At 41.3% G+C, this 23,250-nt stretch overlaps 3 protein-coding genes across 3 annotated transcripts; 2 read left to right on the forward strand and 1 right to left on the reverse strand.

The window, feature by feature from the left end:
* Positions 1 to 1,401, reverse strand: LOC311035988 (chemerin-like receptor 1; the record flags this gene model as incomplete). The annotated part of the gene is made up of 1 exon (XM_084044516.1): positions 1 to 1,401. The coding sequence occupies one exon, from the start codon at positions 1,399 to 1,401 to the stop codon at positions 268 to 270; it is 1,134 nt and encodes a 377-aa protein (XP_083900642.1). The 3' UTR covers positions 1 to 267.
* Positions 1,402 to 4,079: 2,678 nt separating this feature from the next.
* LOC311036373 (G-protein coupled receptor family C group 6 member A-like) lies at positions 4,080 to 12,803 on the forward strand. Its single transcript, XM_084045018.1, has 6 exons — positions 4,080 to 4,286; positions 7,969 to 8,257; positions 8,671 to 9,543; positions 9,693 to 9,911; positions 10,388 to 10,505; positions 11,108 to 12,803. The coding sequence occupies exons 1-6, from the start codon at positions 4,093 to 4,095 to the stop codon at positions 12,244 to 12,246; spliced, it is 2,832 nt and encodes a 943-aa protein (XP_083901144.1). The 5' UTR covers positions 4,080 to 4,092; the 3' UTR covers positions 12,247 to 12,803.
* A 2,881-nt stretch (positions 12,804 to 15,684) lies between these two features.
* pcare1 (photoreceptor cilium actin regulator 1) lies at positions 15,685 to 20,406 on the forward strand (the record flags this gene model as incomplete). The annotated part of the gene is made up of 3 exons (XM_084044517.1): positions 15,685 to 18,639; positions 18,802 to 19,157; positions 20,286 to 20,406. The coding sequence occupies 3 exons, from the start codon at positions 15,685 to 15,687 to the stop codon at positions 20,404 to 20,406; spliced, it is 3,432 nt and encodes a 1,143-aa protein (XP_083900643.1).
* Positions 20,407 to 23,250: the final 2,844 nt, after the last annotated feature.

Below are 23,250 nucleotides of genomic sequence, written 5' to 3' on the forward strand. Positions count from 1 at the left end.
TAAAGAAGTGGGTGATTTTGTTTTTGCCTAAGCTCCATCATTTTGCTGTTATTCAGAAAGGGAGAGGAAGAAAACGGAAGGAGGACAGGGAGAGGGAGGGCAGGGAGGGGGAAAAAATCAACCATTAAAGAAGCATGTCAAAGAGAACCTCCAAACAATACTGGTTTTAAAACTCTTAACTTCAACATGTTATTTTTCATAACTGTTTCAAGCTCTGAGAATGTACTGAGAAAAAAAAGCCAAATTAAAATCAATTCAAAGATAACCCTAAACCTGTGCCTCAGACAAGGCAGTCTCTTGACTGGTGGCCCCTGGGTTTGTGGAAGTCTTGGTCTGAGGCAGCTCTTCAGTGAAGGCGTTCTCCAGCACTTTTAGGACAGATCTGCTAACTTCATTCTTGAAATCCTGACCCATGAACACGTACAACAGCGGGTTCACGCAACTGTTGATATATGCCAGGCAGAAAGCTATGATGCTCACATGTGCCAGTGTTTCAGTGTACCCTGCAGTGTACCCTGTCGCCATCAAATCCATAAACCGAATGTGTAGCATGATGTGATAGGGGGCCCAGCACAGGAAAAATGTGGTGATAACAGCTGCTATGATTTTGAAGGGACGACCTGATTGGCTGGCCAGCGAGCGATTCCTCCTGATCCGGTGGATGATGACAGAATAGCAGGAGACGATGACGGTGAAAGGGACCACGAATCCCATGAGGAAGCGAGTGATCATCATGGCCCCAAGTCGAAACTTCACCAACGGCATCTCTGCGGATGTAATGAAGGCATTATTGGTGAGTGCAAAGTTGGTGATGCACTTAATGGTGTCGTCAAAAAGGGAAGTGCGTGCGTCCATAAAGATGAAGTATGGGGAGCTGAGAGCCAAGGCCAGTACCCAGACACCCAGACTCACACAAGACGCCTTTCTGACGCTGCGGTGGTTCTTGGCCCACACTGGCCACACCACACATACACATCTGTCAACACTGATGACCATCAAAATGTAGACGCTGGCATACATGTTCAGGTAGAGAACGGTGCGTTCCAGTTTGCACATGAATTTACCAAAGGGCCAGAAGCCGTCCAGAGCGCTTTCTGTGATTCTCAGGGGCAGGAGGGCTGTGAAGAGGAAGTCGGCCACAGCGAGGTTGAGGTACCAAAGGGTGTTGATGGTTTTCTTCATTTTGAAGCCCGTCACCCAGATGACGACTCCGTTCCCCAATACGCCAAGCACAAAGACCAGGCTGTAAATGACGAGGCACACGATCTTGACAGATTGTTTGAGTTCATCATGTTCATACTTGATATTATCTTCTGGTATCCAATCATTATGGTAGTCATAGTCATAGTCATACTCCGCATCGTCCTGCCACAAAGAGCCGTTTCGACCAGACAAATCCATGGTTTTATTGGGCAAGACAGCAGTTGACAGTAGTTAAAGAGAGAGAAAAAGAAAAGCTACCTGTTTCAAAGTGTTGAAGAGATGTCAGCCAAAGAAGTGTCTTGTTCAAACTGTGGTCAGTGAGGATCTCACATCACCCTATATAGCACCCACTGGGAGGTGTTCTATAGTTGCTGTCAGGCACCTCCCATCTCCATATTTCAACTTTTTTTGTGTAAATGAATGCCCTACTTTGTCATACTACAGTGTCACTCAAAAGTTGTAAAACAGCCTAGATCTAGTTCTGCTGTTTGTGGACTTTTTGGTTCCACTTCTGAAATTCAGGCTCTGGAACAGGGGGTCTCAGACAGTGATTACTCTAGAAGGCCCCCCTGACTTTCAGGCCCCTGGACCCCTGGGACCGACAAGCCTGTTCAAGTGCTGCCATTTATAATTAAAAATGCCTCTTTGGCTCAATAATAAATGACTATGACCATGTGGAAGAATGTTTTTTGTTTGTTCTGCTTCATAATAACGGTATAACAAATAAAGATTTTTATAAATGCATTATGACAGAACTGGTTGTGGCCTGATTGCTTACTCTAGCACAGTGTGGTTATGTACCTCTAGGGGGGGTACTTGAAGGTGGAACATGAAAAGAAAAAGTATTTTACTGACTAGCACAACTGTAAATTAATAGAAAGCAATACGTATTTGCCATTATGCTGGTTTATTTTGAAAATACTGACTGGACTTTTGATGTCAATATTTTCTAAGCAAAATGTTGTAGTCGTACAAGGGGGTACTTGGATTCAGAAATAATGGAAAGGGGGTACTTTCCACAAAAAGGTTTGAGAACGACTGCCTTAACAGACAACGTCACACTGGTTGCAAGCGTCATACTGGTTGCAAATGAAACCCATTCTGTCAGGTCTCGCTAGGGCGCGCAGCACTAGCCAACACACAAGAGGGGGTTGGGGTGTTCTGAAACCAGCGCACCCCGAAACAACAGTTTGAGAATTGATTGCATGAAACAATCACCTGTGCATCCAATGTCTCAATGTTGGTAAACAAATAATTGGTCTGGGTAGAAAGCACACTCAAGTTCTAAAAAAGTTTAACTATTTATTTATGTCCACACACAGGGAAAGCATACAGGGACACAAATATTTTAGGTGCAGTAAAGGTTACATTCACAAACTCATGGACATGTCCTCATGATACAACACACATTTCAATGCAGCACTCCATGGGCACAAGTAGCGGCGGCTCCGCCATACACAGTATGGCAGCAGAGACAGCACAATACTTTGCCAGCCTTTCTGCCTCGTCTTTGGGCATCCCAAGTTGTCGAAACCCTCCAACAACCAGTCCGTGTGTGTGTGTGTGTGTGTGTGTGTGTGTGTGTGTGTGTGTGTGTGTGTGTGTGTGTGTGTGTGTGTGTGTGTGTGTGTGTGTGTGTGTGTGTGTGTGTGTGTGTGTGTGTGTGTGTGTGTGTGTGTGTGTGTGTGTGTGTGTGTGTGTGTGTGTTCCTTTTTTATAGCCCAACTAAACTTCTTTCACAACTTTATAATGTTGAGCTTTTAATGGTGATGGTTTGGAATGTGTTATTCTTTTTTGTATCCATTATAATGAGAAACAATTTGTGTGAGTTTATAGGCTAGATTAGCTATTTTCGATCTACAAGCTCCTATTGCACCTATTGTGCACTAATAGCCTACTTGTACTTTCCCCACCTTTTGGATTTGGATTGGCTGTAGCCTATTCATATATTTTTTTAAATGTTTATGCTTTTTATAAGAATTGAACTTTCTATGTCGGGGAGCGAGATGGAAATTATACCACCTTGTAATGAGTAGGCCTATTAGTGAAGACCAATTTTACGAAGATAAGGTTGAAATGAAGTGCTCCTTTAATGGTACTGTATAATGATGTCCTCAATGGGCCTTGGGCAACATTATTCAGGGGAGGTAGTAAAGTAAAAGTATCAATACTGCAATGTAGAAATACTCTGGTACAAGTAAAAGTCCAGAATTCAACATTTACTTGAGTAAAAGTACAAAAGTATTGGTATCAAATTGTACTTAAAGTACCAAAAGTAGAAAGTACTCATTATGCAGAATGTCCCATTTCACAAGTTTTCAAATGTATAACATCTTTTGAAACTAGCTGATCTACAAGCTCACAATGTGCCGCATTGTGAGCTTGTAGATCGGCTATTTTCAAATGGCCAAAATGTATATAGGGCTGAAGTGGTTAATAATCAAAATCTAGAAAGTAACTAGTAACGTAAAAGTTTTCAAAAATAATTGTAGTGGAGTAAAAAGTACAATATTTTCCTCTGGGATGTAGTGGAGTAGAAGTAAAAGTACTGAAAATTGGAAATACTCAAGTAAAGTAAAAAATACCTAAGAATTATACTTAAGTACAGTACTTGAGTAAATGTACTTAGTTACTTTAAACAACTGGCATTATGTACCACGTTTCACTTTCTTGTCATGACACACACTTTGACTAACCTAATCCCCTGTTAAACAGAATTCCGTGGATGCTAAACAAACCAGACTTATTGCATTACTTCTTTCTTTTTTTTTCTCTTCATTTCACAGGTGGGGGTGTGGGCGTGGTGGAGAGAACAGCATGCAGCCTACAAAGTGAAGTGATGACCTAGTATTCCTCACACTGTGGTAGAATCCCTCTCCGTTGTTCATCATGTTCCCTTGGGTGAGGTGTGACATTCTTGTTGTGACCATGTTCTTGGGCTTGGGATCAAGCTGTGATTACTCTGAGTCTACATGTGGGGCAAGTTGTCCAGGGGACATCATGATTGGAATGCTGTCTGCCTGCCATGCCAAGGTGGAGACCCCGCACAATGGAATCGAGCCAGGAAGATTCAACTGCACAGAGTACGTTTTCAAATATATTTTCATGTATTGCAATGAGCGTAATGAAATGAATTCACGTGTGTTAGAATAAGCAGCACGGCTGTCACGATTACAAATTTAACATATTAAGACTTGAAGCCGATTCTACAAATGTCTTCTAAATCCCAACAGTATTCTGAAAAAAACGTATGTTTCTATATCAGTGGTGCTCAAACCTGAGCACCACTGCTCAGGTTTAGGAATGTCAAGGACCCCCAAAATTATATGTATTTGGCCGCCGACCCCCCATCTCAAAATATTTTGTTCCAGTGACCCCCAGAAGCAAAGATTTTAGTTAAAAATGTTCGCTTTAAAACAATATATATTCAACGATTTGCACAAGCTTTCACGATTAAAAAAAAATTAGCAGATCTACAAGCTCATACCGCGGAACTCGGTGTCGTGCTCTGAGCTTGTATATCTGCTATATTTGAATAGCCAAAGTGTAAAATAATGCTTTTTAGCTCAAATCTAAAAATGACACAGATGCGTTCCAGGTCTTAATGGGTTACGTTGCCGTCATTATCATGTCATACGAATAATTAAGATTAACTATTTAATTGTGTTTTTTAGCATTGGACTTATGAATAAAAATTACATTTCTGTTTGCCTTTTAGGGCGTTGTAATAAGAAAATTGCACAGGGCCGATACAGTATGACAACTTAAAAATACAAAGAAATTAGAGACATTTAATAATTGTATGCTTTCAAATAGCGGAAATAGCTGATCTACAAGCTTACAATGCTTCACGAAGTGACACGCTATAACCTTGTAGATCTGCTATTTCTGCTTTTTTAAATATGAAAACATATTATAAAAAAAAATCAACATGGAAACATTTATGACAATTATGCAAAAATAATAAAATAATAATAATAATAAAAAAAGACTAGACGATTATGTAATACTTGTGACAGGCCTAATAAGCTGGGAATAGGCTTTAATTAGGAATGCAATTTAAATCATTTTCTTTAACTATGGAATTTGCCATAGTTATTTCTGAACTTCACAATCCATAATCTGCAGTTGATATTTCAGTGATAACTTCAGCTATATTTGTTAGCTGGCTTCTAAGCGTATATAATTGTCCTACTGTGCAATTGATTCAAAGCATTTATTTGAAGATATGGTATTCGTAGGTATTTATGTTAAACCCCACTTTAATTGCTTTTAAACATTGTCTAAACCCACTCCAGGACAAGTCCAAGCCCATATGTACAGTACTGTATGAGCCAGTTTGAATTGTTACATTCATCACACAGAGTACACCACCAATGAGGAAAATATCCTTCCCAAACCAATAATCCAAAGTTATTCTGATGTAGGCATTACATTAATATTTATAAATCAAATAACTCCCAAAGCTGGACACCAAACTAACAAAACTCTCCAGTGGCAAGCAATTTACGTATTCTGAGGACTTTGTTCTGTTCCTCTGAGATGTTTTAACCGTTTGACCATTGGATATATATATATAACCGCTCACAAAATGTAAGGAAACTTGAATTTGGGCCATTATATCTCCCCTTTACTAATACCAATCAGTAAAGTGTTATATATCATTTTCATCGTTGCTTAGTCACCTTTACAACGAGGTACAGCTTGTAAGCATCGGGCATTCATGGAATGAGCAACACAAGCAAACGTGTGGGTAGCGCCGAGCAAAAATGTGCCAAAATGGCCTGTTAGACTTTTCTGCTTACATTCAATGTTGTGACATTCATGACATTCAACAACTCACATTTAACAGGGCCCGCTTTAGGAAAAGCCTGGTTCCTGCAGCTATCGAGGTCCTGAACAAAAGGCCCCGCTGAAAAAAAAAAATCTGTCCTATTGACACCAGTTGTCTTGTTGCTTGTTGTCTGTCTTGCGTGATGTGAAATTGTCCTTAATGTAATGTACAGTCAGTGAAGACGAATTTCCCCACGGGGACCAATAAATCTAATCTAATCTAATTCAATCGGCTTCAGGTGTGTGCCAGTCACAGGTGTGTGACTGTCTCACAGGTGAGTGACTGGCACCTGAACATGGGTTCTGCAACTTTGTTGAGTTTGTGTTGATGCTCCAAGCAGCAACACTGCCCCCATGGAAAGATGCCACTTTTGTCAGGATAAGGCCTGTTTAACAGGGCAAGTGAAGCTGGTGTTCCGTTATGCAGAGTGACAGCATTATTTGGTGTTAGCCCTGGTACCATTTCCAAATTTAGGACTAAGTTCTGTGAGATTGGTGAAGTCAACAAGGAAGACAACAACCCAGACCCCTTGCTTCACTGAGGAACCATAGATTTACAGACAAGATTTGTACAAGGGTACCAAAGACAGATGTCAAAGTTGCAGGGCCCATGCTCAGGTGCCAGACACACACCTTTGACTGGCACACACCGGCCTGCATATGCTACCAGGGCTGACATCAAATAATGCGTAATCTGCGTAACGGAACACCAGCTTCACTTGCCCTATTGCACGGGCCTTATCCTGAAGGGACAAACGTGGCATCTTTCCATGGGGGCAGTGTTGCTGCTTGGAGCATACACAAACTCAACAAAGTTGCAGAACGCAAAGTTGCAGAACCCATCTCTCAGCAGGTGTGTGCTGGCAGGTCGCTCAAAACAAGAGCGATTACCAGCAAAAGCATATTGGGTGATTTTGGCACATTTTTGCTCGGCGCTACCCACACGTTTGCCTGTGTTGCTCATTCCATGAATGCCCGATGCTTACAAGCTGTACCTCGTTGTAAAGGTGACTAATCACAGATAAAAATGATATGTAACACTTTACTGATTGGTATTAGTAAAGGGGAGATATAATGGCCCAAATTCAAGTTTCCTTACATTTTGTGAGCAGTTTATATATATATATGTATATATATATATATGAGCCCCTATGAGCTTGTGGAACCACCAGTGTCGCGCTGATCTGACACTATAACGTTTATATCAGGGGTCTTCAACAGTGGGTCCGGGACCCCTAAGGGATCCTCAGAGTTACTACAGGGGGTCCCCCAAATCTTTGTGTGATATGTTTTTAGCGGCGCTAGCCGCTCTATACCTTTAGGTATAGAGCGGATCCTGCTCTATACCTGACTTTGTCCGTGTGCGTACGTCAACGTTCTGATTGGTCAGGTGCGTCAACAAAGTGATTGGTCAAGCTTCACGTGACACATGGCTATAAACACATTATAAACACATATCGATGACAAAATGTATCAAAAGCGCCGCTACCTTCACATGGGGTGTGATTTTTTTTTTTACATTAACCACTTGAACCCTAGTATCCCTTTTCTGAGGAGAACTTTGGCCAAAAATAGCAGATCTACAAGCTCACAACGCCTCGCGCTGCGAGGCGTTGAAGTTGATCTGAAACAATTTTATACAATATAGAGGGGGTCCCTGCTTCATCTCTCTCTCAGCTAGGGGGTTCTTGGCCTGAAAACGTTGAAGACCCCTGGTTTATATAGTGACAATGTATTTTAGGTATATTTCCACAACTCGATACATTTTCCTCCAAAATGTATCTACAGACATACATTTATACGAACATATTTTGTTGGTCAAGATTATTGTAAAATAATATGTTTTGGTGGGCGGGAGAACTTTTTTAGCAGTTCTGTGGTCAATTAATTCAGAAATGCAGTTTTAAGTGAGTACTTGTTTTCTGATTCCAGGTTTGACTTGACTTCATTTCTTCAGACCTTGGCCGTCATCCACACCATTGATACAATCAATGACTCTGGCTTTCTGCCCGGCATTCGTCTTGGTTACATCATCTGTGACACATGTGCAGATGCAAGCAAAGCCATCCAGAATACCATGCACCTCATGGCCATCAACAGCTCCACGGCAACGCAATGTGACTTCACCCAGAGCCCACTAGTGAAGGCCATTATCGGTGCACACTTCTCTGAAGTGTCCATCGCTGTGGCTCCGCTCATAGGCACCTACATGGTCCCTCAGGTGAGCATTAAAGGAGCAGTTCACCCCAAAAAATGACTTATTTTCTATCCATTACACACCCCATTGAAGCCTTGAATTCATGGAGATTTTTTTGTGTTTTTGTCGCATTCCTAAGCCAATAATTTCACGACCGGCGGAAATATGCTAATTATGTCTCTGGTAGGAGACTCAAAGAGACTTAAAGAGTCTCCTACCGGAGAGTCCGCCGGTTATCAAATTATAAGCTTAGGAATGTGACAAAAACTATCAATTCAAAACTTCATAGGGTGCGTGATTTATAAAAAATAAGTCATTTTTCTACTCCTCTGTCATTTTTCTACTCCTTTAACAACTTGACTTGGTATCTTGGATTAAAAATGAGAGACGGTTGAAATCTAACGCCAGTTTTATTATAATGTTCTCCTCCCTTTTAGATAAGCACCACGTCATCTGCGGCAATCCTAGACGATAAATTCCGTTTCCCGTCCTTCTTGCGCACCATACCCAGCGATGAACACCAGACGCACGCTCTGGCCAAGCTCATGGCTCACTTCGACTGGAACTGGGTGGGCGTGGTGTCAGAGGACGGTGCGTATGGCAGGTCCGCTCTCCGGAGTTTCCTGAAAGCGGCCGGCGACAATGGACACAACGAACACGTGTGCCCTGCTTTTCAGGAGGTCCTGCCTCACTTCCTGGGCCACAGCGACGTAATGCAGCGGATCCGCGAGGTGGCGGACCGTATTCAGTCCTCCAATGCCCAGGTTGTCTTACTCATCCTGAGAAGTGAGCTGGTTGAACTGCTGTTCGAGGAGATGATCAGGAAAGGGATCTCTAGGACCTGGATTGCCACCGACAGCTGGTCCATGTCACGTACTTTGGCCTCGATGAAAGGTATCAATGCGATAGGCGACATTTTGGGATTTACTTTCACCAAAGGCCATACCCCGGGATTCAAGAACTTCCTCACAAATCTTGTGCCCGGCCCAGGAGCGGTGAATCATTTCATCGAAGAGTACAAAGATGCCAGGTTTGGATGTTCTCCAGAACTAATAAAACACAAGGAGTGCCTCAAGAGCGAGCCTGCTGCCCACTGTCCTTTGTCAGACTCCCTGATGTTGAAATCTGAACTTGCCTGCACTCTGCCCGACCCCCAAAAGGCAAATGATGACTTTCTGACACAAGCAGTTGATTTGAGCATGACATATGCAGAGACACTGGCCGTATGGTCAATTGCTCACGCACTGCGATCTCTTCTCGAATGCAATCAGTTTAATTGTTCAGGCGAGAGAAACATTCTACCACAGAAAGTAAGAAAAACTTAAATAGATGTTTCATGGAATGTCATGTTTTTATTTTATGAATGAGATTTTATATATCCTTTCCAGCAGGGTTAGGATTTGGACATTGTATTGACGCTTGATAATGTTTATACGTTTGTGCTCTTATTTTGTTTCAGCTTCTCCAGGAACTAAAGGGAATTAATTTCACACTTGACAATAAGCATTTTTTCTTTGACGATTCTGGCAGCTTTGTGAATGGCTATGACTTAGTATATTGGGCGAAGAGGGGAGACGGGAGACATTTTGAAGACATCGGACGGTATAATCTGATGGAAGGTTGTGTTGTGGATCAGATCAGATTAGCAAGTATAAACTGGTTAACTCCAAACAAAACAGTAAGAGTAATGCTAGCTTCTCCTTCATGCTGCTGTACAACACTATTGTTACCCATTAAGACCTGAGACGGATTCTACAAATGTCTTCTAAAACAGTTTTCTGAAAATACTTATGTTTCTATATCAGTGGTTCCTCAAAATTCTTCATGTCAAGGCCGCGGCCCCCCATCTCAAAACATGTTGTTCCAGGGACCCCGAGAAGCAAAGATTTGAGTTAGAAATGTTCGCTTTAAAATAATATGTATTCAAAGATTTGCACGCATTTTCACGATTTTTCAAAAATAGCAGATCTACAAGCTCGTAGCGCGGCACTCGGTGCCACGCTATGAGCTTGTAGATCTGCTATTTTTGAATAGCCAAAGAGTAAAATAATGCTTTTTAGCTCAAATCAAAAAGTGACACAGATGCGTTCCCGGTCTTAAAGGGTTAATACAAATAAATGAAATAAGCTATTAAGAAATACTTGACCCTTTTAGGTTCCAAAGTCGAGATGCTCAGAATCTTGCCCCCCAGGGACAGCCAAGAAAATCCTCATGATACACTGCTGCTATAAGTGCATCAAGTGTGAAGAAGGAACTTACACCAATGGTTCAGGTGAGTACACAATTCTGTCTTTACTGCTTTAATACAGATGATATATGTTTTAATACTACCTCTAATATCAGTGGTGTAAAGTAACTAAGTACATTTACTCGAGTATAATTTTGAGGTATCTTTACTTTACTGGAGTATTTCCAATTTTCAGTACTTTTACCTCTACTCCACTACATCTCAGAGGCAAATATTGTACTTTTACTCCACTACAATTATTTGAAAACTTTAGTTACTACTTACTTTACTACTAGATTTTGATAATTATTACAAAACCTTACATTACCCACTTCAACCCTATATACATTTTGGCCATTTGAAAATAGCCGATCTACAAGTAGATCTTGTAGATCGGCTATTTTCAAAAGATTTTTATACACATGAAAACTTGGGACATTCTGCATAATGAGTACTTTTGCTTTTGTACTTTAAGTATATTTTGATACCAATACTTTTGTACTTTTACTCAAGTCAATTTTGAATTCCGGACCTTCACTTGTAACAGAGTAACATTGCAGTATTGATACTTTTAATTAAGTAAAAAATGGTGAGTCTTTTTCCCACCACTGTCTAGTGTCTAATATATTAATGCAACCTTTTCACAGACCTTGAACAGTGCCTGGTATGTCCAAATGGAACCTGGTCTTTGAGAGGTTGGAGTAAATGTGAGCCAAGAACCGAAGGCTATTTGAGACTGAATGACCACATTGCTATTGTCCTGCTTGTTGCTACTGGTGTAGGGTATCTGCTGCTTTTCTCTGTCCTGATTATTTTTGTGATTAGCCGTCAGACTATGGTTTTCCAGGTTGCAGGTGGGGTGCTCTCCTTTATCATGATGGCCGGACTTGCCGTTAGCTTTGGTGCAGTGGTATTGTTTGTTGGTAGGCCCAATGATCACATTTGCAGATCCCGTCAAACCATGTATAGCTTTGGCTTCACACTGACCGTGTCTTGCATCTTGGTCAAAGCTTTCCGCACATTCCTTGCATTCCTTATGGGTGGAGATCGGCAGCATATGTTGAACAAACTCTATAAACCCCCTGTCATTATTATTTGTGGTACAGCCGTCCAGGGGCTTATCTGCCTGCTATGGTTGATCATTAGCGGTCCAAAGGTCGAGATCCACATTTTGAGGCAAAGCATGACCATTCTGCTGCAGTGCAATGCAGGTTCTAATTGGGGATTTGGCATTATGCTATGTTACATCGCTCTACTTGCCTTTATTTGCTTCATTCTCGCCCTCAAAGCTAGAAAGGTTCCGCAGCGCTTTAATGAGACCGGTTACATCATTTTTAGCATGCTTATTTACCTATTTGTTTGGGTCTGTTTTATCCCAATATATGTGACAAAAAGTCAACAGCGCTCATCTGTCGAAGCATCTGCCATTGTTGTTTCCAACTTTGGTGTGCTTGTATGCCTTTTCTTACCCAAGTGTTACATGATGCTTTGCAAGAGAAAAGATATTAGTGAGGAGGCTTACTTACACAGAGTGCGCTTGTATTCAATCAGCTCCACCAAAAGCATACTGTCAGATATGGCTTTTGATCCTGAGGGGGGCTCTAAGGAGGCAGTAACACCATCTAGAGGAAATTCAGTCAAGAGTTGGGATTCTACAGATTCGGGCATATCCAATGTAGCATCTTCTATAGCAGTTATAACACTGAGAGATGTAAAAGATTCAATGTGTATTTCCATATCCTCAACTCCCCAAACTAGGCAAAGGTTCAGATCAAAGTCCCATTGAGATAAAGATCCACCTTTTTTGGGCGGTGTAGCCGCCCCTATAAGTGGGGTTGGGACACCTCATTAGTACACCCTTCGCTGTACTGTGATTGGCTCATAATAGCACACCCCTCTACATTAGTACACCCCTAGCTGTACTGTGATTGGCTGACTCTATTGGCTGACTCTATTCAGCACTGTGATTGGCTAGCGAGACACATGATGAAATGAATAACCAATAAATAGGACTATGCACTTTTTTTTAAGTGAGCTTCCATCACTGTGATGACCACACCGCCCACTTCACACTGGGTGTGATTTTTATTTGTATTATTGAAATACTGCCTTGGGTGTCTATCTGAAAAATGTAAGACATTATTATTTGCCTTTATGGCATACACATGTCATGTATGGAATGTACGTTTTATGTATGTGTATTAGTGTGTGTATTCATTCAGAATGTACCCTGTGTCGTTGAATTGAGTAAAATATGCAATTTCCTTTTTAATACTTTATTGCAGGTTCGTATATTACATGTTATTGATTTTATTAATTATTTAATTATCTTACACGTTTTCTTTACTTGTTTAATTCAACCTGTATCATTTTTCTTTTCTTTAAAAAAAACAACAACAAAAAAACATATACAAACAGAAATTAATACAAAAATAAAAGGGGGGGGGGGTAGAAGGGGAAATAAAGAAGGTAAAATAAGAGAGAGAAAAAAGAAGAAGAAGAAAAGAAAAGAGGGGGGGGGGGTAGGGATAGCTTTGCTGTAGTAGCCTACTCCCAAATCTACTTTTACACTTCATGTATTTCTGAGTCCTATTTACTCTTTTTTCTTTCAAATTCATCTTCACGGTTTTGTAAGTAATTCTTTCCATCTTTTTAATATCTTCGACCATTTCCGTGTGATTTGTTTTAAGGCAGCGATACGTAATATTGTATACAGATATCTTAATTCTTTTTCCCATTTCTCTTTAGTATTATCCTCTTTTACCTTAATTTCTTGCAGAATTTTATAAAGTTTTGAGATTTTACTCTTTTCACTATTTCTATTTTTGCTGAAAAATTCCAGTAGCCCATGCATTATCTGTCCCTGGTCTCTCTGCTATTTCACGAGGTAGCTTCTAATTTGTAGATACTTAAAGAAAAGAGTTCTATTTATATTAAACTTATTCACTAAGGTTTCAAATGGGTCTACCATATTATTTGTAATCATCTGTGAATATACCTATAATCCCTTTCTGGACCATTCTTCTGGTATCTTATCCGTTTTATTTGGCAAAAAATCTGGATCTCTGGCTATCTCTCTCAAATATATACAAATGTCATCAGATTTATACATTTTACGAATAGATTTCCAGTTTGTTAATGTATTTTCTACACATCTGTTATTTCCATTATATTTTTGATAAACTCAAATGGGGTATGCAACTTGAGGAATATCTGCTGAATATGTATTTGCATTGCTAAACATAGAACAATCTCCAATTCCCAGAGAGACGTTGGGAAAGTTATTCATCCCCTGTATTATCTGACATGAAGCCTGATATACAACAACTGTAAGGATCAACTAGAAATGAAGCCTTCAATTAAAACACGTACAGCAAATAATCTGAATCCAACAAATGAGTCTCTCTGTTTAGTTATTTGCACTTAAAACACACAGTAATAAACACTGCAATAAAAAAGTATTTAAAACAAGACATGGTTAAACGAATGTGGTACAGAATAACAACAACAAAGTTGTGGAATAGCTTGTCATCTCATTAATTCCACAGATATAAATATTTTCTATCTGGTGTTTATCTTAAAAAAGTGAATGTGTTACCAGTGAAACAAACATAAACATGAAGTTGTAAAACATCTGTTTGTGTATTATCTACCCAAATAGGTAGATCACTTTAAATAACTTTAAATATTCTGGATTAATGGTACTGTAATGAACATTCACTGGCTGTATTAATGGCAGATTGTGAGATTTTAGTTTTTGAAATTGTGCCTCTTCTATTTGACATATTTTTAGCTCTCGTTCAGCCAGGTACACTTCTATTTTGCTGCCAAACCCGCTTTCATTGCTGTTCCAAAGATAAGATGTCAACTAAGTTTTATGTTATTGCTTCTTATCTCCACAATTGTTGCTATGCTCCCTTCAAGTGTTGTAAACATGGATCCCTCTTCAGGGAGGAAAAGGGCCATCCATATAGCCTACTAAAAAGTAGGCTATATGCTTGCCTCTATACAGTACAGTGTATGTTCCAATGAAGACTATTGGGACTGCAGATCTGTTGAACCAAAAACAAACTTGAAGGTGCATGCCAAACATAACAGAGTTACAGTATGTGTTTTTTTTTACACATAATGTGGCCTCATTATCAACATTTCTAAATGATTAATCACAACAATACTACATTGCACTAGATCCTAGAATAGCAGTGTATGAATACCATCAGCTATAAGGTTATTTTATGACTTTTCAAAATATACAATGAATGGATTTTATATGTGCAATGTGCAAATATTAAAGTGCAATCAGGTTACTCTCATTCTCTGCCTTTTGATCATCATAACTAAATAACCAGAAATAACTGGTAGATTACGTATGTGTTCCCTGATGCATTATGACCATTAAGATCATAACTGGCCATCATAATTGCCCCCCGGCCCCACACCTAAGTAAGTAAAGCCTTGATTTGTACTTTGTTGCGTGCGCACCAAAAATAGCAGATCTACAAGCTCACAAATACATTGCGCTGCGATGAGCTTGTAGATCGGCTATTTGCAGCGTGCGACTGAATAACTCCAGCTTTAATGCCCTCCTTTGTCACACTTTGGTTTTCCAACTGTTGAGATTGTATAAAATGTGGACATTATGCAAGGGGGCACTCTTTACATAATGAAAATAAAAGATTAATGATAAAAGTAAGCTTAATTGCACAATTGATATCTGTTGAAAAATCTTTTTGCGTACAATTATTTTAGTTTGCCAGGGGTTAAAGTGAGTGATACTGTGGCGCAAGCTATAAAAAGCTACCTGATGCCAGCCGTCATTACACAAATGAGCTTATGGTCTTACAAGTGGGTGAGTTTTCTATGCTTTAACCTGACACGTGTGCACTGAGGAGTGCACTGAAAGCCTCACTAATCCTTTCAGCTGCTTGTCCTTCGTGACATACAGGAGGATACTGTATACAGTAAGGAACATGAAGAGCACGCTCTGGATATATTTGCCTCTTTATGATTGGTAGAATTGTCTTTGAAGATGGATTTATCAATATTTTGTTTTGGGTAATGGTGTTGGGAAATACAGCTTTTTCAGACTCAACAGCCTCGAGGAGCCATCTGAATGTGACAGCTACAGAAGGTGGCTAAGGGCCCTCGCCTTCTTTTGTATTATATACTTCAGATTCCACTTGGCCACTTTTGGTAGCACTAAAAGGCTTCTGAATCATTTGAAATGGGCTGCTCTCCGTCAAAGGGCAACAATTTTGGGACCCAGGGACCTTTCCGAAGGGGAAGGGCACTTCTGCCTGGGACCCAGGAGTGTCCTGGAGAACCGCAGTATGATGATGGAAAGGGTGGGGGCTCCGCAGCACCAGCAGAAGGGGACCTCAGGGAAAGGAAGCCAGCTGGACCGACCCACTGCGCTCAAAGGGAGCCCCCTCTCACACCGCAAAAAAAGAGAGCTTCGGTGTCCGAGCTGGGTCCAGAAGCAGTCAACTTGGATAAATCGGGGACACAAGGGATGGACAACAGCAGAGTGACACCAGGAAAAGAGAAACAAGGAGACAAGCAGGATGCAACAGACAAAAAGACTTCCAAGAAGCCGAAGAAGAATAACAGAGGTATAAAACCGCTGAAAAAGAAAGAGAAGGAGAAAAAAGCCACACTGTCAGAGCAGAAAGTGGATTTTCCAGAGCCTTTGGTAAAAGCTCACCAAGCTGCGTATGCCTTTTTGAATCCTAGTATAAATAAATATGACATTCTTCTGGGTCTTTTGGAACAGGCGACCCAAACTCAGGTTAACGTGCAGCCTATGGTGGCCTTCATGGTTCTACGATACGAGGAAATCAACCGGGCCCTTGAGGGAGTGGTAGACGAGGGGGAGAGGCTTCTGAAGGTGAACGGGGAACATCTCGCTTGGCCAAGCCAAATGAAAAACCTCTCTTCTTCACCACTGAAGATGGGCCCCATGGATACCGAGCCCCCGCCAGATTTGTTGCAGCAGCTCCTTCAGTATACGACTCAGAGAATGCGGAATGTGAGCCAAACTGTTGGTGGAATTGGAGATTCTGCCATGGAGGAGGCCGTTGAGTACTTTGCGTCTCTTTCTGAGCTGTTGGACGAGAAGCTCAAAGCAAAGCACGCAGTAGAGGCCAGGCTAATGCGACTGTTGACTCGAATAGAAGCGGCCTCGCTGCGCAAGCCGGGACCGGAGGATTCAGCTCTCTTTAGTGAGGACAGTGGTATTGGGGCCGAGAACGAATCCCTGGCTGGCTCTGAAAGACGCCATAGACGTGGGAGTAGTGAGTCTACAGGGACAAATAGGACGACTCCCAGTCCCTTGAGATGCAACAACAGGAATCTGAGGCAAGGAGCATCAAAGCCAAAGATTTCAAGCAAAATGAGCCCTAGTGTTTCTCTCAACTCCATAGATTCTATATGTACTCTTATAGCTGGGGACCAAAAAGACACAGAGTCTCTGTTGGGATCAGTCTCCTTAGATGATGGGGAAGAAGACGATGATGAGGAGGAAACGGATGGAGACACAGGAGACAGCGAAGTGTGTGTTAGGAAGCGATCAAACTCTTCACCTGCTAAACCGGACCAAAACCCTCGACGCCTACCGCCAAAGCGCATAGAGAACCCTCAAAACGTAGAGATGACTTTGAAGTTGAAAGACGCTATCAGTGGACGGATACAGTTTGTCCCGTCACAACATGCCTGTGCCAAAGCTAAGTTAACAGAAAGCCCCAAAACGAGCAGACGTCAGTGGGCAGAGGATGAGGATCGACCCCCGAGGAGACCCCAGACGGCAGCTCCTGTTCGGAAGGGAGCCGCCAAAAAGAGCCCTGTGGCCAAAGAGCGGCGTACGCGGTCTACAGAATCACTGCGGAGTAAAGCGGAGGATCCCACACTTCTTGAATTAGAGAGAACCCAGAGAGATCTAAGTCAGAGGATAGAGAGAATGTGCAGACAGACCGGGACGAACACAAGTAACAAAGTTCCATCCAAACAAAGTCAGGGAAATGCCCCAGTGCAATCTATGGCAGCCAGTCGGATACATCCTGCACTGGAGAAGAACAGTCCTCAACCTATCAAGGACAAGGTGGGCCTCATGAAGCACAGTAACGGAGAACAAGAAGCAACCAAAGATGCGGGAGAGGATAAGAAAAAGAAAGAGAAAAAGAAAGCCTCTAAGGGTCCATTGAAAGCTACCCCACCTCCGAGCCCACCTTCATCGCGCCCATCTTCTAGGCTTTCCAGAGGTAGAAATTCAGTCAAGAGACTGATTGATACTTTCAGTCAGGGTATAGAGGAACTAGAGAGCCCCAAAGTACTGGGGCCTCTCAAAGGCGTGCGAAAGTGCGGCGTTCCTGTGCTGCCAGGTTTGGGAAACGTAGAGGCCGCGCTCAGCAGTAGGTTAACCAGCTGTCGAGCTGAATCCATATCAACATATAAAATGGAGGACCTGGATCTGGCTAATCTTCCGCCGCCACCACTGGAAGTGTTACTGGACAACTCGTTTGAGGGAGCCCGGAGTATCTCCGCTACCGAAACAGATGCAAGGGCTACAAATACAGGGAGGTCGGCTGTTGGGAAGAAGGCCATGGTGTCGCGGCTGCGGGCCTCCGTTCAGTCTGTGGCAGTACTGCCAAGCAAAGGGAGCCTGCCCCAAGGTTCTAGAGTTGTTTCCACTGCCATGACAGATTACCAGGACACATCTGCTGAAGCACATGACCTTCAGCCAGAGGTCGACTCAGACGTAGAACAGGCTGCTTCCCTGTATAAACAGTCCAGAAAAATCATACACCTGCGGCACTCGTCAGACTCTGCATTGGACATTTCTTCTATGTGTTATCACGTTCCAACACCAGCTCACAGCCCAGCAGCATCAGCAGAGGAAGAAGACGGAAGTTGCCGTCCGGTCCCTGGTTCTAACAATTCAACGTGTACGGTGCCTCCCACTTCAGTAGTCAGTGGCAGAATGCTACCATCCACACCTTCTACTCCAAGCAGCTCAAACCGAAGACTGCCCAGTCCCCATGCTTTCAGAAAGCAGCACAGCCCTTCGTCCTCAATCAGCCCCCCAACCAACCGGAAACTGCCTACACCACCAGCAGTTCAGAGGATGTTGCCAAGCTCACCTGTTGCAAGGCAGAGCTTCGCAAATGTCAACTCGGCGTCCTCCAACTCTTTCAAGGCACCCTCGCCACCAGCTTCACCTAAAGTACATAGACGGAATAATTCGAACACAAACTCCGTACACTCTTTTTTCAAGGCACCGTCTCCACCCGCCTCACCTAAAGTACAAAGACAGAATATTTCAAACGCAAACTCGGCCTCATACCAGTACCCTTTCAAAGCGCCGTCTCCGCCAGCCTCGCCTAAATTGCAAAGGTGGACAAGAGAGAACAGCGGTGAAGACTCATCTACTCGGCTTAAGAGTAACGCTCGCTCTGTCTTCTGCCCTGTCTCCCCATCGCTCTTCGAGGCACAGCCTTGTCCACCTCAAGCATGGGCCTCCTCTGTTCTCCCACGGCCTTGGAAAAATCAGGGCAGGCTTCCGCCATTTGTCCGAGGCCCGCAGCCCTTCATCCGGCGCAGCCATTCAGACCGAAGGCCAAGTCTGACCCTGCCACTTCGACCACCTGGCAACTTTTCAGTGGCAGAGATGTGTGGAAGTGAGCCGTCTATAAGTACACAAGGGTGAGTGTTTGACATGTGTCATATTTTAAGGAAAATGTATACTTCGTATAACCACATCAAATGACAAAAACTAAAAACAAATGCATAATTTTTGATGGCTGACTCGACCGTATAGGACCAAGTATAAATTAGCCTTAAAATTATGCATATTGTCATTGTTTACGCCATGAACACATTTCACTGCTTGTGTGTTTATTATTAGGCTTACAAATAAAATGGATGGCTGCAGAACACAGTTGCTTCTTACTGTTTATATAGTCTTTATAACATTAGGACTGTCTCTCAGGTCTGAGTGACAAAAATACAAATTTGGCACACTACTGTATCAAACATCTGTTTATATTGTGATTACATTTCTAGGTATAGTTTTGAAAAAAGATAAGAAAAGGTATAGCAAGTTGTGTGTTAGTTTGCATGACTTAACACGATCTTCACTGAGATAAGCAAACACATGTTGCTCATAATGTCTTGTGAAGTTTCTGAAATATGTTGCTGAAAATGCTGTGTTACCAGGTTATTGGATTACAATGCCAGCACAATTCTCAGACTGTTACACAATGTAGAGAGAAAAGACAGGAGAGTACATTTGATTTGAGCGTGTGACGAGAAGTCTATCGCATATCAGAAGTGCGAGGTAAAAAGCATCAACACTTTTATGAGTTGTAGCTACATTGTTGCACAATGCTTGTTCACTGAAGAATAAATTAGGCCTTACAAATCTGCATTTATGTTTATTGCTTTTACCGTCTCAGAAAATGTCCACAAAATCATGCTGGTGTATGATTTTGTCCCGTTGCTATCAAAATAGCAACGGGAACCAGAATAATTTGTGTCCTTTAACTTTTTGAATGGCCTTTATACAGCTGTACTTCAGATTTGTATTCTGTGTATTAAATGGCCAGAATAAAACAGAGACTGACTGCGCTGGACATTGAAGTTTATGCATCTGTTATGCTTCTATGGTCAACTACACTGTAGACTCTAGAGCATGTTATGCTCTTCTTCTAAGTACAGTGTAGTTGACATTAACTGGCTAATCTGTGACTCACCGTGCCCAGTTCTAAGTGGCACACGCCACACACCCACCTGACCCATTTCATGACCGTATCCTCTCCGTCATTTTCATAGGCTGGAAGATGAGCCAACAAGGGAGGAGCTGTGGAGTATCCAATCAGCTCTCAGAGCTAAAGCACGTTCCGCTTCGCACCCAGACCTATGTGTCGTGGGTCAGGCCTTACACCTTGAATGAAGGAGCCAATGAAGAACCGAGGAGGATTACGGATTAGCAGGCCTCTCCGGGGATTTAAACTGTTGTTTTTCATTTAACAGAAGAAGGAAGTGCTATTTCTGTCCTCTATGCATGGGGTACCAACCCGCTGTGGTTTGTCTTACTGTCATGTGTAGTACATAGCAGAATGATATGCATATCTGCAAAAAACTCAACATTCAAATTCATATACATATACACGGTATGCGTGTGCGTGTGCGCATGCGTGTCTACATTTCCTGCATGTTTAATGTTTTCGACGTCTTACACTCCTTATTTGGTTCCACAAAGAGATTGTAATTTAATTGAATCAATCATACATAGCTTTGAAGCTTATCAGTATTCGTCCTCTGTCGATATCAAAGGCGTTGTTGCTGTTTACAGTTCAAATTGATCAAATGCAGAATGAATTAACTACGGTACTTAACAGGCATGAAAAGTGTTGGCTTTGGATTGGAGTTGGAAGGATCCAGAAGTTATGAGGAAGGTCAGAACAATAATTATGAAGGTTGTGAAAACAAAAACAATTATGTGACTTGGCTAATGAGATGTCAATTCTCTGGCTTTATTTACTAATGTGTATATTTGTTAACAATATTTCTAAAACTTCTGAAAAAGCATTCTTTGAATTGTCAGTGTTTGTTGATGGGTTTTATTTTTTACCTTTTGTTTTTAATAAATATGGGCACACTTTTGCATCCTTGATGTGCTGTGATACCTGTTACTGTTTATACGTTAAACTGATAATTCATTCAGTTGATTATTATCTTATCATGGTATCTAATTACTTTCTAGATTAAATCCATTGTGGACGACCCCACATAATGAGGTTACTGAGGTTACTGCCAATGTGCCAAAAGACCCTTTGGGAAGAATGAAAGGAATGACAGTTATATCCAGTTTACACTACAACAACCTGTGCAGGTGCAATTTCATTTATGATTTATATCATTTACACATCTATATTTTATGAAAATTATGAAAAAAAACTGAAAACAAGTTCTGATTAAGTATCTCACTATCAGCGGTGGAAGAAGTAGTCACATTTTTTACTTAAAAGTATCAATAGCACAATGTCGAAATACTCTACTAAATGTTACAAGTAAAAGTACGGTATTCAAAATGTACTTGATTAAAAGTACAAAAGTAAAAGTACTCATTAGGCTGAAAGTCCCATTTCACAAGTTTTCTAATGTATTAAAATGTATAAAAATCCTTTGAAAATAGCCAAAGTTTAAATAGTGGTCCATGTATGTTTCGTAATAATAATCTAAATCTACAGTAACTAGTAACTAAAGTTTTCAAAAGAATGTAGTGGAGAATGTAGAGGCACATATTTGCCTCTGAGATGTAATGGAGTAGAAGTAAAAGTATTGAACATTGTAAATACTCCAGTAAAGTAAAAAAATACTTCAACATTTTCCTCAAGAACAGTATTTGAGTAAATGCACTTAGTCACTTTCCACCACTGCTCACTATTAATGTTTGTACCTTCTCTATATTTAGCGATTTAACCAGCATTTTTATATGGTTAGACACAATCATATTGTCTTGTCTGGCTGTCTGGTGCACTATGAGTGCCTTTCAAGACTACAGTTTGGTCGAGCTTGAATAAGAATCAAAGGTTAGTACTGTATGTTTCCAAGGGCCCTGGGCTCCAAGAGTCCTTTAACCCATTAAGACCGGGGACGCATCTGTGTCATTTTAAGATGTCTTTGGCTATTTTTGAATAGCCAAATCAATCTGAAAATGACACATGCGTTCCCGGTCTTAATGGGTTAAAGAAGCCATTGTATACAGTTTTCAATATATGATTAATACATATTTGTGGTCCTGCCTGTAAGTAACGCACGGTCCAGTATTCCAAGCAAGCAGCTACTCTGCTTACAATGGGCACTGGTCTAATTAGTCCCGAAGGGTGTTTGTTCCTAAATTGGCTTGGACCTGTGAAGAGTTGACACATACTGTACTGTAAGTGATATGAACTGTGCAGTATGTACCAGACATTCTGTATTATGTTTCCATTTCCTTGTTCCGTGTTGCTAAATTCTTGCACAAAACCAATCTTTGCCATTGAAATGTTAGGCCCCTTAAATCCAATGTATTGTATTATTTTTTGAGGAAATTTATATTTTTGCTATATATATTATATTTGAGCTCCTCATGACACTGGCCACCTCTGGTAAAATTGCCTATCTCCTAATTGAAAAGGATTGACTTAGGCCCCCAAAAAAAGGCAAAACATTGCCTAAATCATTTGGCCTAAGTCAGATTTAATCATATTTAAACCTATTTAAATCTTTTATGTTACATAACTGACAGACAGTGTTATCTTTATTGTAATAGTCATAATTTGTTATAAACGTTTTGGGTGAAATGATTAAGAAATATCATATAGTTGTCTCCGCCAGGCCGAAAGGCATGGCGAGAGAGTATGTTTTACCCCTGTCCGTCCGTCCGTCCGTGTGTGTGTCATTCTGTCTTGTCTGTGTACAGCTAATCCCTGGCACCGTTGGCTTGATCGCAGCGAAACTGTGCACACATAGTCCCTGGATGCCAAAGCCGAACCTCTGCTCCAAATTTTTCACATGGGCCTTTTATAGCGCCACCAGGAGGCCGATTTGTGCAAAACACATTTTTGAACAGTACTCCTACAAATTTTGGCCAAAAATCCCCCAAATCGGTACACAGTATCTCTATAGTCATTAAAAGAAACGGCTCATTTCAGATTTTTCATATTCCATCCTGATTGGCAAAAATTGTCTTTCAAAGTTTGCAGGAGTACTCTGTTTCGAACAAAATGCCTCAAATCATGAACACAGCATG

This window comes from Gymnoscopelus microlampas (assembly GCF_963454915.1).
Source record: "Gymnoscopelus microlampas genome assembly, chromosome: 20".
Lineage (NCBI taxonomy): Eukaryota > Metazoa > Chordata > Actinopteri > Myctophiformes > Myctophidae > Gymnoscopelus > Gymnoscopelus microlampas.

Coding starts and splice junctions, on each gene's coding strand:
- LOC311036373 (XM_084045018.1), top strand. CDS start 4,093: ATGTTCCCTTGGGTGAGGTGTGACATTCTTGTTGTGACCATGTTCTTG. Junction 8,258..8,670: donor GCACCTACATGGTCCCTCAG/GTGAGCATTAAA, acceptor CCTCCCTTTTAG/ATAAGCACCACGTCATCTGC. Junction 9,912..10,387: donor GGTTAACTCCAAACAAAACA/GTAAGAGTAATG, acceptor TGACCCTTTTAG/GTTCCAAAGTCGAGATGCTC.